The 13,838-nt window shown below is 39.9% G+C and overlaps 1 protein-coding gene across 18 annotated transcripts in view; it reads left to right on the forward strand.

Annotated features, from left to right (window-relative positions):
* RYR2 (ryanodine receptor 2) overlaps window positions 1–13,838 on the forward strand; it is a 246,048-nt gene that overhangs the window by 78,314 nt on the left and 153,896 nt on the right. For all 18 annotated transcript variants that reach the window (XM_081187964.1, XM_081187977.1, XM_081187974.1 and 15 more), the window contains 5 exons: window positions 7,641–7,715; window positions 9,406–9,562; window positions 10,901–11,065; window positions 11,431–11,552; window positions 12,386–12,569. In XM_081187964.1, coding sequence (XP_081044090.1) covers window positions 7,641–7,715; window positions 9,406–9,562; window positions 10,901–11,065; window positions 11,431–11,552; window positions 12,386–12,569 — 703 coding nt within the window. The remainder of the gene's footprint in view (window positions 1–7,640; window positions 7,716–9,405; window positions 9,563–10,900; window positions 11,066–11,430; window positions 11,553–12,385; window positions 12,570–13,838) is intronic.

The following is a 13,838-nucleotide window of genomic DNA, read 5'->3' on the forward strand; positions in this document are numbered from 1 at the left end:
TATCATCAAACACCAGGGCATTGTGCAACAGCAAAACAAAAATCATCCTTAAAAACAATACATTGCACTACCCCTGCCTGTTTCCCAGAACAGGTAATCAACCAGAGTGAGCAAAGCCATCTCAGTGCTAAACCTGGGCAAACAGCCAGATTGAAATTGGCCATGATAGGTCTGCTAAAGATTACAATAAAAGGTGTTATAATTGGGACTTGTGTTGGTTAGTATGACACTGATTAAAGAGTGTTGGAAACACCAATGAGGCAGGTTGAAGCAACTGCCTCAGGGAACAAAAATGCAAGAGGTGGCGTCCTGCCCTTCCCACCACTTCCATTACTGCTGGAACATGCCTCTCTCATTTTGGAAACGCTCTGCCTCTCCTCAGTTCAGCTAGAAGGGGCATTCCTGTGTGTGTCATTCTCACTTGTCTTTCCTGCCCCAGGGCAGAGAAGACAAGCAGCAATGCTTTGAGGAATGTTCCAGCTTTCAGCAAGGGAGACATTCTAATGGCGGCAGAAGCTGTGGTGGGCTGTGGCAGGGGGAGCAGGAGATGGCATGCTCCTCTTTACCTCAAGGGGAGAAAAAGGGCAGGCCAGGTCAGCATTTCTGAGCCAGCAAGGTTAAATGATGATAAATTGGAATTTGGTGGACTGAATGTTCATGTTCCAGCTTGTTTAAGCTGCTATCTCATGTTATCTGTTCCCTATATTTAAAATGGAAGCGATAGTTAAGTGCTTTTCTGAGTTGCTGAATATAAATAGAAGTGCTATATAAATTGGTGGTTTAAAAAATCCACAGAGAGGGAATGCAATTAGTACTCTTCTCTTTTTTTAAAAAAATGATTTTTATTAACAGGCCAATCAAATCACATTATTTCCAAATCACATTAATTCCAAATCATACAGCCAAATTTTTAAATTTTGTTGGGGGTACCCATACATCAAGCTCTGAACGGGGATCCAAACATCACTTATATTGCCGCTTTAATTAGAAAATTCTATCCCGATCTGTCCAGATAGTCTCTTTATTACTTTCTTCATCTTCTTGTTGTTATCATATATCCTTTCTTTGCGATCTCTGATAATCCTCACAAGCAGGTTGGAAAACAAACTCCTCTGTGTGGGTTTTAGACTCTCCCAAAAGTCATATCACATAGGGACAGACGCCATTCCACCTTCCATAAAAAATTTATCCTCGGTCTGTCCTTTAATTTTCGCAGGCTTGCCAAGTATCTCACAAAAGGCTCTGCCAGTTAGATCACATTCCAATCATTCACATTCCGATGGTACTGGTCGTTCGCCTCCCGTCTTTCTTAGACAAGCCTATCTTAGCGAAACACCATTTTAAATTGTGTCATAAAAACTTTCCTTTGTTCTCCAATGTTTACCAATCTCTTTGAAATTCATTCCACACAGTTCTTAGATTCCTGCTTATGGTTAGCAAATGCAACAAACTTCTTTCTGGGGTGGAGGGTTATTAATAATCACATAAGGCAAAGAAAAGAAAAGTTTTTTCTTCCACCCCCCTTCCATTTCAGTCCAAACGTGCCAGTGTCTTGATGGTAATTCCTCACTTGATTTATTTATCTTGTCTGTTGCTCCGGTCACAGAGATCCATTAATCAACAGTCTTATCACCCGAACTTCACTTGATGTATGTGCTTTAGCTTCTTTTCCAATTATATGTTTCCAATTATATTTTCGAGCTAAAGCGAACCAGCACGCGCTGATGGAGACGGCGTCCGGGAAGAGCCGACCTCACCGAGGGCTGTGCCAAGTGACCGGCACCCCTTTCTTACAAATCCGGGGGTGCATTGTGGACACCGCTGACAAGGCTGTCTCCCCCATCTCCTTGGGGGGTCAGGAAGACTGCATACTTCCCATAGCAGCCTCTTAATTACCTCATGTGGGTCGGAGAGATGTTATTGTCGGCCATCTTCCAATGCGCCACCTGGTGGCCCCCCGCAATTAGTACTCTTCTCATCAAGAAAAGTGAAAATAGATTTCAGGGAATAAAAAAAAAACAAGCCCCATTTCCACATGCTTATTTAACTGAACACAAGTTTAATGGATCCCACTTCAGAGCTGACAAGAAATACCAGGATGGCATGAGAAAGGTTTGGGCAATTTAAAATATGTGGGTGAAACAAGATGGGTGACACCTGGCTTGAGAGCAGTACATGTGAAAAGGATCTAGGAGTCTTGGTTGACCACAAACTTGACATGAGCCAACAGTGTGACGTGGCAGCTAAAAAAGCCAATGCAATTCTGGGCCTCATCAATAGGAGTATAGCATCTAGATCAAGGGAAGTAATAGTGCCACTGTATTCTGCTCTGGTCAGACCTCACCTGGAGTACTGTGTCCAGTTCTGGGCACCACAATTCAAGAAGGACACTGACAAACTGGAACGTGTCCAGAGGAGGGCAACCAAAATGGTCAAAGGCCTGGAAACAATGCCTTATGAGGAACGGCTAAGGGAGCTGGGCATGTTTAGCCTGGAGAAGAGGAGGTTAAGGGGTGATATGATAGCCATGTTCAAATATATAAAAGGATGTCACATAGAGGAGGGAGAAAGGTTGTTTTCTGCTGCTCCAGAGAAGCGGACACGGAGCAATGGAGCCAAACTACAAGAAAGAAGATTCCACCTAAACATTAGGAAGAACTTCCTCACAGTAAGAGCTGTTCGACAGTGGAATTTGCTGCCAAGGAGTGTGGTGGCGTCTCCTTCTTTGGAGGTCTTTAAGCAGAGGCTTGACAACCATATGTCAGGAGTGCTCTGATGGTGTTTCCTGCTTGGCAGGGGGTTGGACTCGATGGCCCTTGTGGTCTCTTCCAACTCTATGATTCTATTCTATGATTCTATGAACCCTAAATTATTCGAGGCTCAGTTATAGAATGATACCTAACAGTGATTGCTCCTTTAGTTATTGTTTTAAAATTTTTTTTATGCTGTCTCTATTCAAAGAAGTTTCTTTGCTGTCCGTTATTACTCATGGTTGGTTTTGATTATAGCTGTATATTTTAATAATTTTGCTGTAAGTCACCCAGGGAATGTTTAATGATGGACAGCTGTATGCATTTAATAAATAATAATAACACACAAAATGGAAATGCAGCTCCATTGCAAAGCTCTATTACGATCATATCTCTGATGAGTATGGTAGGATGATCAACTCCCTGTTTGAGCAGTTAATGTATCTTCTGTTACTCCCACCTGTTTTTCTATCAGGGAGCAAAAATACATTTTAATTAATTTAGTTCCTGGGCTGCATTTGGTCAGAATTCTCGTTTTAGTCTTCTATAAACACAAGCTACACTTAAACCTTTCCCCTGACAGGGACTCAAGGCGGATAAGAGCAGCTAAAATTTAGGGAAAACCCCAATCATTAAGAAACAATTAAACATTGATAGAATTAAAACCACCTATCTACATACATCCTTCCCCCACCCCTATTAAAACTGGACAGATAATTACAATAAAAACTGCACAGCATCAGCACTTTCATTAAAAGCAGTTTGAACAAGAAAGTATTCACTTGCTGGTGGAAGGAAAGCAAGGAGAGACCCAGTCTAGCTTCTCAAGGAAGGGAGTTACAAAGTCTGGGAGTAGCCATGTTTAATCCTCCCAGGACTCAAGTGATGTTTAATGGAGGAGAGGGGAGTCACTTCAAAGAGTAGTTAGGCAAACCCCTCTCTAAAGTGCCTTCCCTCTCTTAAAAGGGACTGGTGGTTGGGGTGAGTTGTGAGGGGAGGAATGGGTGAGGTATAAAGGGAAGGTTGCTGGTTTTGGGTCAGATTCAAAGTTCAAAGTGAGGAGGGGTTGGCTAGGTGTGGGAGAAGGGAAGTTGGCAAAAGAGTTGTTGGGTAGGCTGGGTTGCCAAGTGAAGCATGTGGGGTGGCAGCCCTAGTTAACAGCGCTCATATGTTAGCTTTTATTGAATTTAAAATGGTGCTAAAAGTTTTGACACTGACAGAAGGATTGCTTAAAAAGGTAAAGGTACCCCTGCCCGTACGGGCCAGTCTTGACAGACTCTAGGGTTGTGGACTCATCTCACTCTAGAGGCCAGGAGCCAGCGCTGTCCGCAGACACTTCCGGGTCACGTGGCCAGCGTGACGAAGCTGCTCCGGCGAACCGGCACCAGAGCAGCACACGGAACGCCGTTTACCTTCCCGCTAGAAGCGGTACCTATTTATCTACTTGCACTTAATTGTGCTTTCGAACTGCTAGGTGGGCAGGAGCTGGGACCGAACGACGGAAGCTCACCACGCCGCGGGGATTCGAACCGCCGACCATGCGATCGGCAAGTCCTAGGCACTGAGGTTTTACCCACAGCGCCACCCGCGTCCCTAGAAGGATTGCTTAGCTATTTTTTTTTAAAAAAATTAAAGGACAGATCCAAACCATGAGATTAAATCAAACCTAAATTGACAATAAATCCACCCCATTTTTAAAACATGCTGCTATGAGGGATAGGCAAACAATAAAGGCAGGTTTATAGGGTTCAGAAAAGCACAAGATACCACAACAATATTTCGTCAACCTGGAGTCCAAAGGTTTATCATACTAAAATGAATCAATTTTTCTTCCAGCATACTGCATTTGGTTAATGACAGAGAGGCCTTTTTCTGCCTTTCTTTGGCAGAAAAAGCCCTCATTTATTAGATACAGGTCACCTATGTCAAAATTAATTGAAATACACTTGATTTCATAACAGTCGTAATGCGTTTAGGCAGCATATTTGTCTGTATTGTCAGACAAAGATGGCTTTCTTGAGAATATTTCTAAGGTACATTCGCTTCGATCAGAATTCATTTTGCCCCTCATTTCCGATGCCTAATTGTTATGTATTGCTATGCATATGTGTTTTCGTTTTTTTGACAGTTACAGGTTTCTGTTTCTTTAAGAAATGCAGACTATGGAATTTTGCACTTGTGCCTGCTTAGATCTAAATACACCTTGCTGAGAAGAAAAGCAAATGGGATCCTACAGTGATAAATTAAGAAAGTGTATAGATGGTTTGGTACATAATTTCAATGTTACAGGCTTTGAAATAACCTGGGTGGACAGGGGAAGTCATTGGCTAGGGGAGAAACAGCACAATGGTTCTATCCAGACTAGCTGCTTAAAACCATGGATTCTTTAATGAAAGGCATGATATTTTTTATAGGGAAAAATTGAGGAAGGTTGTACAGTGGCATAAACCAAAATGTGTGTGAGCTTTAGCCCATCTTCTGAACAACAGAGTGCATGAAAAACTGTTGGTCTGCATGCACCCTGCCTTTCTGATTTTGAAAGGGCTAAGCAGCTTCTCAGTTCAATTTGGGGACTCAGCTACATTTGTAAAGATAAAGCTCTTTATATGCGTTATAACATATGCCAACTAGTTTTCCTTATATGAAGTTTACAACACGTTTAACTGAATTGCTTTTTTGATGTGTCTAGATGCAGCCTGGGTTTCTATTTGTGGGGCACTATAGTATATAGTGAAACCAGTAATTGTGAAGTAATGGGACAGGATCTGATATTCTATCAGATGAGAAACTTTAAATAGCTTGATTTACAATTCAAGCATACCTCTGGCACTATGTTGTTACTCTGCAAAGTTCCTAAATGGGAATAGTAAGCTGAGAAATAGAAACATATGGCACAGTAGGTTGATAGCATTTGTGACAGCAGTAGCTATTTCATTTAAGACTGCAATAGTGAACCCAGTTGTATCCTCACCAGTTCAATGAATTCAGTAGGACAGACATATACACGTGAGAGAAACTGTGTCTTGTCTTAGATGCATTTTATTCAGGCCTTTTTCTTCTGTACTGATAAATAAGAACTTATGTATCTTTTTTAATTATCTGCATTGGAGCCTATGCAGTTCTCTGACAAGCTTTTCCCTCATGGTTATTAATTAGTGCTAGGGGAATATAAAGTAATAATTCAATTTTTATTCCATGTAACTAATTTGTTGTTTTAATTAAATGGAATAGATTCAGTGATCTGGGCTCCTTGTTTAGGCTTAGCCATGGGCAGGCCTTTGCAATTTCCTAATTTACATCACACAAATATGATTTTTTTTTAACCACAACAGAATAAATTGGTGGAAATTTGATTGGGTCTGCTGGGCTCCTGCATACCTGTCCCAGTAGTGTAACTTCGTATGTTCAGCAGAAAAGCAAGGAATAGGAAGCTTTAAGATCAAGGGAAATGTTGAGTTGTCTATAGGATTGTAGTGAATTCTCAGCAAATTACCAGTTTCCATACCCTAGTTCAGAGGTGGTTAGCCCAAGAGGTTTTTTTGTGGTCTACTAATACCCCTCATTTGTCACTTGAAGAAAAAAAAATATTGATGGTTCCTATAGGTCTCCTGCGGTGGTGCCATGATGCCTAAAGGTTTTTGGTTTGTTTTTTTCAGCTGTCAACTCTCCTGTTTATCCTTTAAAATAATTTTAAAAAATCTGACTACTCTCATTAGCACCTGTCGTGATGCCTAAAGGTTCTTGTGACCCCTCATTACCCACAAATTTGTCCTTGAATTTCATTTGCCACTCCAGCTTTTACACTCCAGCCATTTCCACATTTACTTATGATCCCTTGGAGGGTTGACCATGGCTCATTGTGTAAACAGTCCCCCAAAAGCTCAGTCACCCCCTTAGTTGGTTTTTGTAACAAGACAGTTAACAGTTCAGGCAAGAAGAAGAGGTTGCTTTTTGTTTTCATTGGAGATTATAGAAACAGGAATATGTTTATTGGAGCTGACCTTTCGTCTGAAGGCTTTTCAATTACTGTCCAAACAAGAAAATAAACATTAATTGAAACCTCCTGCACAACCATGGCAACATAGGTTTAGCTGACACTGGTTCCTGCAAAAAATGGCCTTGTTAAAGTTTCCCTATAGTACACCCTGCAGAGATATTCATGGGCTCAACATGTTTGATTGTGCCCCCATAGCAGCTTCCTCACTCATGAGCTTTCTCCCTTTCCCTCATATTTATTCCACCTGGCAGGTTTGCCTTGGGATGCTCTTACTTCACTTACTTCTCAATTGTACACTGTTTCCTACACAGCTTCCCCTTCCCTGGGTTGTAGGGGAACTTGCAAGGGAAACTACTTTAGTGTCTTATTTTCCTGGAAGGAAAGAGTGCTAGAATATGAACAAAACCTGTCTAATATATAGTAATATGTTGTACAATAGCCATATTTGTGCACTTTTTCATTATAAAAGAGAATATCAATGAAGAAAGGAAATGATTGAAACATTCATTTGATTGAACAGATTTCAGAGAAATAAACTGGACACCAGTTTGATGTGATCATGCCAGCCCTACCTAACTAGTAAAGGTAGCTTACTAGCTCAACAAAATATATAATATATATTGGAATGCAAATCTTTCAGTAGGATATCAACTGGAAAGAAGCCACAAGAGACTGAAAATGGACAGCGGATTTTAAGAGAGCTGAAAGTCTGAGTGGTATTGCTTTGCTTGGTGTTTATCATTCTATTGCCTCTGGTGAAAGCAGGATGGATGTGGGCACACTAGGATCAGCAGTTTCTTTCTGAAGAAACTAAATCAGCTCTCTCTAAAACACTATCAACTATTTTCAGCCTGAATGTCTGGGAAACTCAGAAAATTCCTCTTGTGTTGCAGAACAGTCCATTATGAGGGTGGAGCTGTATCAATTCATGCTCGTTCTCTTTGGCGATTGGAGACTTTGAGGGTTGCGTAAGTAAAGAACCTTTGGTACAATGCAATTCCATTATGGCAACAAATGTCCCCGCTCTTTAAAATGCAAGCTTTCTCTTGAGAAATTTTTTGTGTTTATGCTGAAAGACTGATGGCAATTTGGAAATGTACTTATTTACCCAAGATCATAATCTACAATTTTGCCCTGTTTCACATGGAATTGATTTCCAATATGGGTTTGTGATGCTATTACACTTGTCAGATAGGTGTCAGTTTCAGGCTTTTCAAAACGCTGATTTGGGACAAGTTCCATGAAAATTGGTAATATTCATCAGTAAATGCCAGCAGCTGTGGGAAAAAGTTGTACTATAAAGCTGCAGCTGTTTATGTTCATGTCTTCTGATGGTAGTAGAGCCAGGCTAATGGAACAACATTTTTCTTCTTTTGGCTGTTTGACCTTGAGAATTCTGGTGTAGTAAATGAGAAATAGGTTCCTTTACATTTCCCTTTTGCATTTTTTTATAAGTGCATTACCTTCTTACCTAGGATTGCATGGGAGCTGTTAGGTAGGTGGCCTAACAAATGACAGCCTACAGTCCAGGCTAACACATATCCTTGATACTTGACAGAGGAATACTTACCTAAATTTCAATTTAACTGTGATATTGAGTCATTTCCCTTTATAGAAAATGCGAGAAACATATAAGAAATGCCTTACAACTGTCAACAGTATCCATCTGCTCAGTTCTCATGCTGCTTTTGAAATCAGCATTGGCGTGTCTTCTTCACACATCTTCTTCACACATACTCACACCCCTTTTACTATTGGTGCATGTTGTAGGCCAAATTGATGTCTTATGTGAGGATTGTGTATTTATTGTGACTAGGAGCCTCATTGACTAAAACGGAACTCGGTGTTCTGCAGCCCCCTATTGGTAGCACAAAAGAAATGTGCTGAACTAAGGAGAAACCTTGCTATTTGCCTTTTTCAGTCTGAGATGGATGTATAAAGTACAAGCGAAAGTATGCACCTGTGAATTCCAGTTGTGTTTCCCAGGTTGTAATGAAACGATGCTGTGTGTGGGTGTGTGGATTTCTGTTCTTGGAAGAATTTAGAAGATTCTCTGAATGTGCAAGTAGCAGTATCAAATCACCTGACTGGCTTCGCTGTGATGAAGCTTTTAGGTGTTAGGTGACATGGTTATGACAGCACATTTGTTTTTCCAGCTGCTGCTAGTGAGACCTCCAATACTGAGCTCTCCATCTCTCCTGTTGTCTTCATAAGCCACATAATTGTCTTGCTATAGTAGGCCTTTAAGGAAAAGAAGGATGCAGCCTTTACATGAAGTGTTGTCTTCCACCTGTTGAAATAATTCATATGTTCATGGAGCACTTGCGAATATGTGCCCAAAATCTGTACTGATAGACAAATCTATTGTCCCAAATAATTCACCTCTTGATCTGCTACCTCTGTTGAGATGAGCATGTAGCCTTTGCTGGCAGCTAGCTTCTTGTGTGCATTAAAGTTATCTTGCCTAAGAAATCACTGCTATGCCAATGTGCCATTCATTCTGAAAGTAAAACCAAAATGTTAACTCAATAATTGAAAATATTGTTGTTTTTATAAAATTGAGTTCAAATTACTTTTTAAATCATCTTTCATATTTCGTTTGACATTTAACTATGGAATGTTACATGATCTAAGAATGCAAATTTGAACCTTTTTTAGGTGGAGTGGAAGTCACATTAGATGGGGCCAGCCGTTCCGATTAAGGCATATAACAACAGGGAAGTATTTGAGCCTGATGGATGACAAGAGCCTTCTTCTAACAGACAAAGAGAAAGCTGATGTGAAATCTACAGCCTTTTGTTTTCGGTCTTCCAAGGTAGAAAACTCAAGTGCAGTGACAGATAGTGTAAACTTGATGGAAACATTAACATTTCCAGTTGAACTATAATTTCTTAGCAGTTGGGCTGTGCATGCTTGTAGCATTCTCTCTGTGAAATTAAATAGCAGTGAACCATAAAAGTACACAAAGGTGCAAGTTGTGAAAGCAGATCTTATATCCGGCTCCTGCAATTGTCTTTTGATTTCATTTTGTTATGTTGGGTTTTACAACATCTGGAACACTACTCTTTGGATCTTAATACCTACGTGCCTGATATATTATGCATTTGATACAAATTCCATTTAAAGTACAATGTGCATTCATACACTTTTTCACTGTTAGTCTGTTTGTCATAAATTACTCTCTATATGTTAAATTGTGATGCTTTTAAAGTCAGATGTGTATTTGTATTGATGAAACATAATTTCATAAGAGTGTTGGGAAAACATGTATTAATCTAGGGCTGCCAACTAATACTCAGTTGGGAGTGAATCCAGTTCGGCTTGGTGAGGACTGCACTGTTGGCTAATCTTTTTTGCACAGCCATTTTAGAGTTTTCACACTCCTGCCCCATTGTTCAGTAGATGGAAGCATGTCAGTCTTAATAAAAAGCTGCATTCTGTCTCTTCAAACTGACATCTTCTCTTTAAAACTTTTATTTTAATCTTTAATGTTCATATAATAGCTTTGAAGTGCATTGTGTACTGGCTTTTTATTTGAAGGATCTGAAAGAATCACAGCTTCAGCGCAATGTCATTAAGTTTATTAGAACTGAGTGAAGCTGAAAAAAATGCTACTAGAGCCAAACTGATTTACTATAATTTTATGTGTATGAATCAGTCCAGTTTGGAGGATTCCCTTAGGCTCAGTTGAATCTTGTTTCATCACCCTTATATACACATGCGTATATCCCATATAGGGAGAAGGGGAGCCTATGGGAATCAACTGTGTGCAGGTGATGTGGATGACAGGATTATGCCTTTCAAATTTGTGCATAGTTACTGTGTTAGAATTACTATACTTGAAAACGTATATAGTGAAATGATATAGACTCCATGCACAGAAGAATTAAAAATAAACATGTAAGTAAAATGTTTCTTGTATAGTAATATTGTACGTATATAAAAGAATTTGAATTTCTGGGTGTTTGGAGAAATGTGGTTGTATTATGGAGGATAAAAAACACACTTAAATCCAATTGAAGTTGGTCAACCTTTAGCTTGTACGTACAAATGCTATTGGTTTTAATGCTCACTATTTTGTATTTAGGAAAAGATATTTCACCTTTCAAAATTTAAATGTATGGGCTAATGTATTGCATCTTCTTTAAAAAAGGAAAAATTGGATGTGGGTATAAGAAAAGACGTGGAAGGAATGGGAGCACCTGAGATAAAGTACGGAGACTCAGTCTGCTTCATACAGCATGTTGACACTGGATTGTGGCTCACGTACCAGTCAGTGGATGCGAAGTCTGTAAGAATGGGGTCTGTGCAACGCAAGGTAAGATGTTTTACACAAAGATATCATATATTTATGTTTAATATTATGAAAAGGCACTGTCGGTGTGGCATTTTACATTTCAACTTTTCCCAAGTACTAGATGTGTTTCCCTATCAAAATAACAGTAGGCACCGAATCCTTTGGGACAGAATTTCATGTTACAAAGATTACAAGGCGGCTAGTGAAACTCTAGTCCCATGCCCCCACCACAATGTAGTTCCATATAACCTATACAAGGGCTATTTTTTAGACAGAACTCCCTAGAACTCAGCATGTAAAGCACTTTGAGCATTTGGGAAGAGTTCTGTACAAAATGATAGTTTTCTCCTTTTGTGATCCTTGTTCTTTGATTTTGTTTTCGGCAGGCTATCATGCACCACGAAGGCCATATGGATGATGGCCTAACATTGTCCAGATCTCAGCATGAAGAGTCACGTACTGCACGAGTAATTCGTAGTACCGTCTTCCTTTTCAACAGGTTCATAAGGTATATGATTTGTTCTGGTTGAAAACGAATACCTTAGCCTTAGCTAGGCCTTAGTACCTGTAAGTTAAACAAGCAAACATTCTCTCACTGTCTCCACTCCCCCCCCCCATTCATCTGTTGTCACCTCCTATATCAAATTTTAGACTGTATCCCCCTGGGAACAACGACTTGTCCACTTGTAGCGCATAAAGCACAATGTATACCAATGACACTATGGCCTGGTTTATGAAATACTAAGCTATTGTTTATTTGATCATCCAAACCAGCCCTTGCAACATAAACATAGTTTATAAACCACCCACCAACCATGCTCATAAACCTTGGTTAATGTTAGCCATGGCTTAACTTTATGTGTAAACCTGGCCTGTTTAAATTAGTGGTGACTAACCTTTGGTCCTCCAGATATGACTGAGTACAACTCCCATCACCTGGCACTGTTGGGCATGCTGACTGGGACTGATGGGAGTTGGAGTCCAAGAGCATTTGTAGGGCCACAGGTTGGCCACCCCTGATTTAAATTGTAATTACCATACTTTACCCTAATGGGCAGCACAAGAAACACATGACAAAAATAAAACATAACAACTGTAGTATAAAAAGTTATGGGGTTTCAGCAGGAAGTTATGGGATATGCACTGATTGTAAGTGAAGCAATGTGACTACTCTGAAACCTTTGTAGGCACAAACAGAATTGAAAGTGATATTGCGTTTGACTGCCCAAATAGCATCAAGAGCACACACAAAAATCATGAATGCACAATAAATAGGACGTTTGCAAGGCTCCTCAGACTGGGAACATGTCATACTTAGAAGAGCTGTACAATTCGTTTTAGGGGCCTTGATGATCTCAGCAAGAAAGCAAAGTCTTCCACAGTTGACTTACCCATTGAGTCAGTCAGCCTTAGCCTCCAGGACTTGATTGGATACTTCCATCCACCTGATGAACATCTAGAGCACGAAGACAAGCAGAACCGCTTAAGAGCACTGAAGAATCGGCAGAATCTCTTCCAGGAAGAGGTAGCAGTCTTGGTTTGCCTTTGGTGCATTACTTTTGGGACAGGTTAATAATTCTTTCAGCTTGACATAATGATTTGCATAAGGTTCTTTGAGTCAGGTTTTTGTTTGGTTGGAAACAAAACATGCTAGAAAGAGAAAATGTTTTGAAAAGTTTGTGGTTTTGTATCCTCTTGTATTATGTGTGTTTTTGAAGGCAAACAACTTTAGGGGAAGATGTGTAGGAATTTATCTGGTCATCTAATTTTGCAACCGTATGGAAGCATCCTTGTTGGGTGACAGAAGAACTGCTTGCTAGTCTCAAAGAACAGTCATAACACTAAATCATTTAGGATGTAGTCCTAAACCATAGTTTAGCATTCAGCAACAGTGAGCTTCAGGCTCACACACTCATTATGCTTCAACTGATAACTCTAGATAATTAAGCTATGATTTGCTGAAAGAAGTCAATATCATAAACTAGTTCTATCTTGGCTTGTTAACTGAAAACTCAAGTTAATTAAAGTATGATTTGTTGAAAGAAGTCAATATCATAAACTACCTTGGCTTGTTGCAGTGAGCTATATTTTATTTTAGCATTGACATACTGCTTAATCATTAGCATTTCTCAGCATTTATTAAACTAATCTCAGTGTGTCCTTTTCAAATGTAAGAATAAATCTCAGTTGGTAAGAACTAGAAGCATACTCCTTGAAACCATTCCAGGAGAGACTAGTGGGTAGTTTGCAACTGTGAGGCTCATTCACAGTGTTAAAGTATGCTTTAGTGCTTTAATGCAGAGGTGGCAGACCTGTGGCTCTGCCACATAGGTTGCTGGACTAGAAGTCCCATTATCTAGGACCATTGGTGATGCAGGCTGGGGCTCATAAGACTTGATATCTGGCAGGCCACAGGTTACTCACCCAAACCAGACTTCCGTGACTGAAAGCTTTCCCCCCAGAAAAAAAATGGCTAATGCTTGCAAATGCATTATTCCCAAAATTGCAATGATGCAGGGAGTGAGAGCTGTATCAAGTTTGAACAAATGCAAGAATAAGAACTCTCCAGAGAAGAAATAAGGTTGGGTTTCTCAAACAGGGCACATGTGGACACCACAGTGGCCTTAGAAACCCCCTTAGCGCCAACCAAGGCCCTCCCATTTTTTAAAAAAAATTAAGGTTTTGTGGCTTTTTTTAGTATTTTGTGGAGTTGTTTGTTTTTAGGGATATAGCATGCTTTTTTGGTTTGTGTTTTTATTTATTTTGGGGTGATGTCAGCATTTTGCCTGCTTTG

The sequence above is a fragment of the Podarcis bocagei genome (genome assembly GCF_964188305.1).
Source record: "Podarcis bocagei genome assembly, chromosome: 3".
NCBI lineage: Eukaryota > Metazoa > Chordata > Lepidosauria > Squamata > Lacertidae > Podarcis > Podarcis bocagei.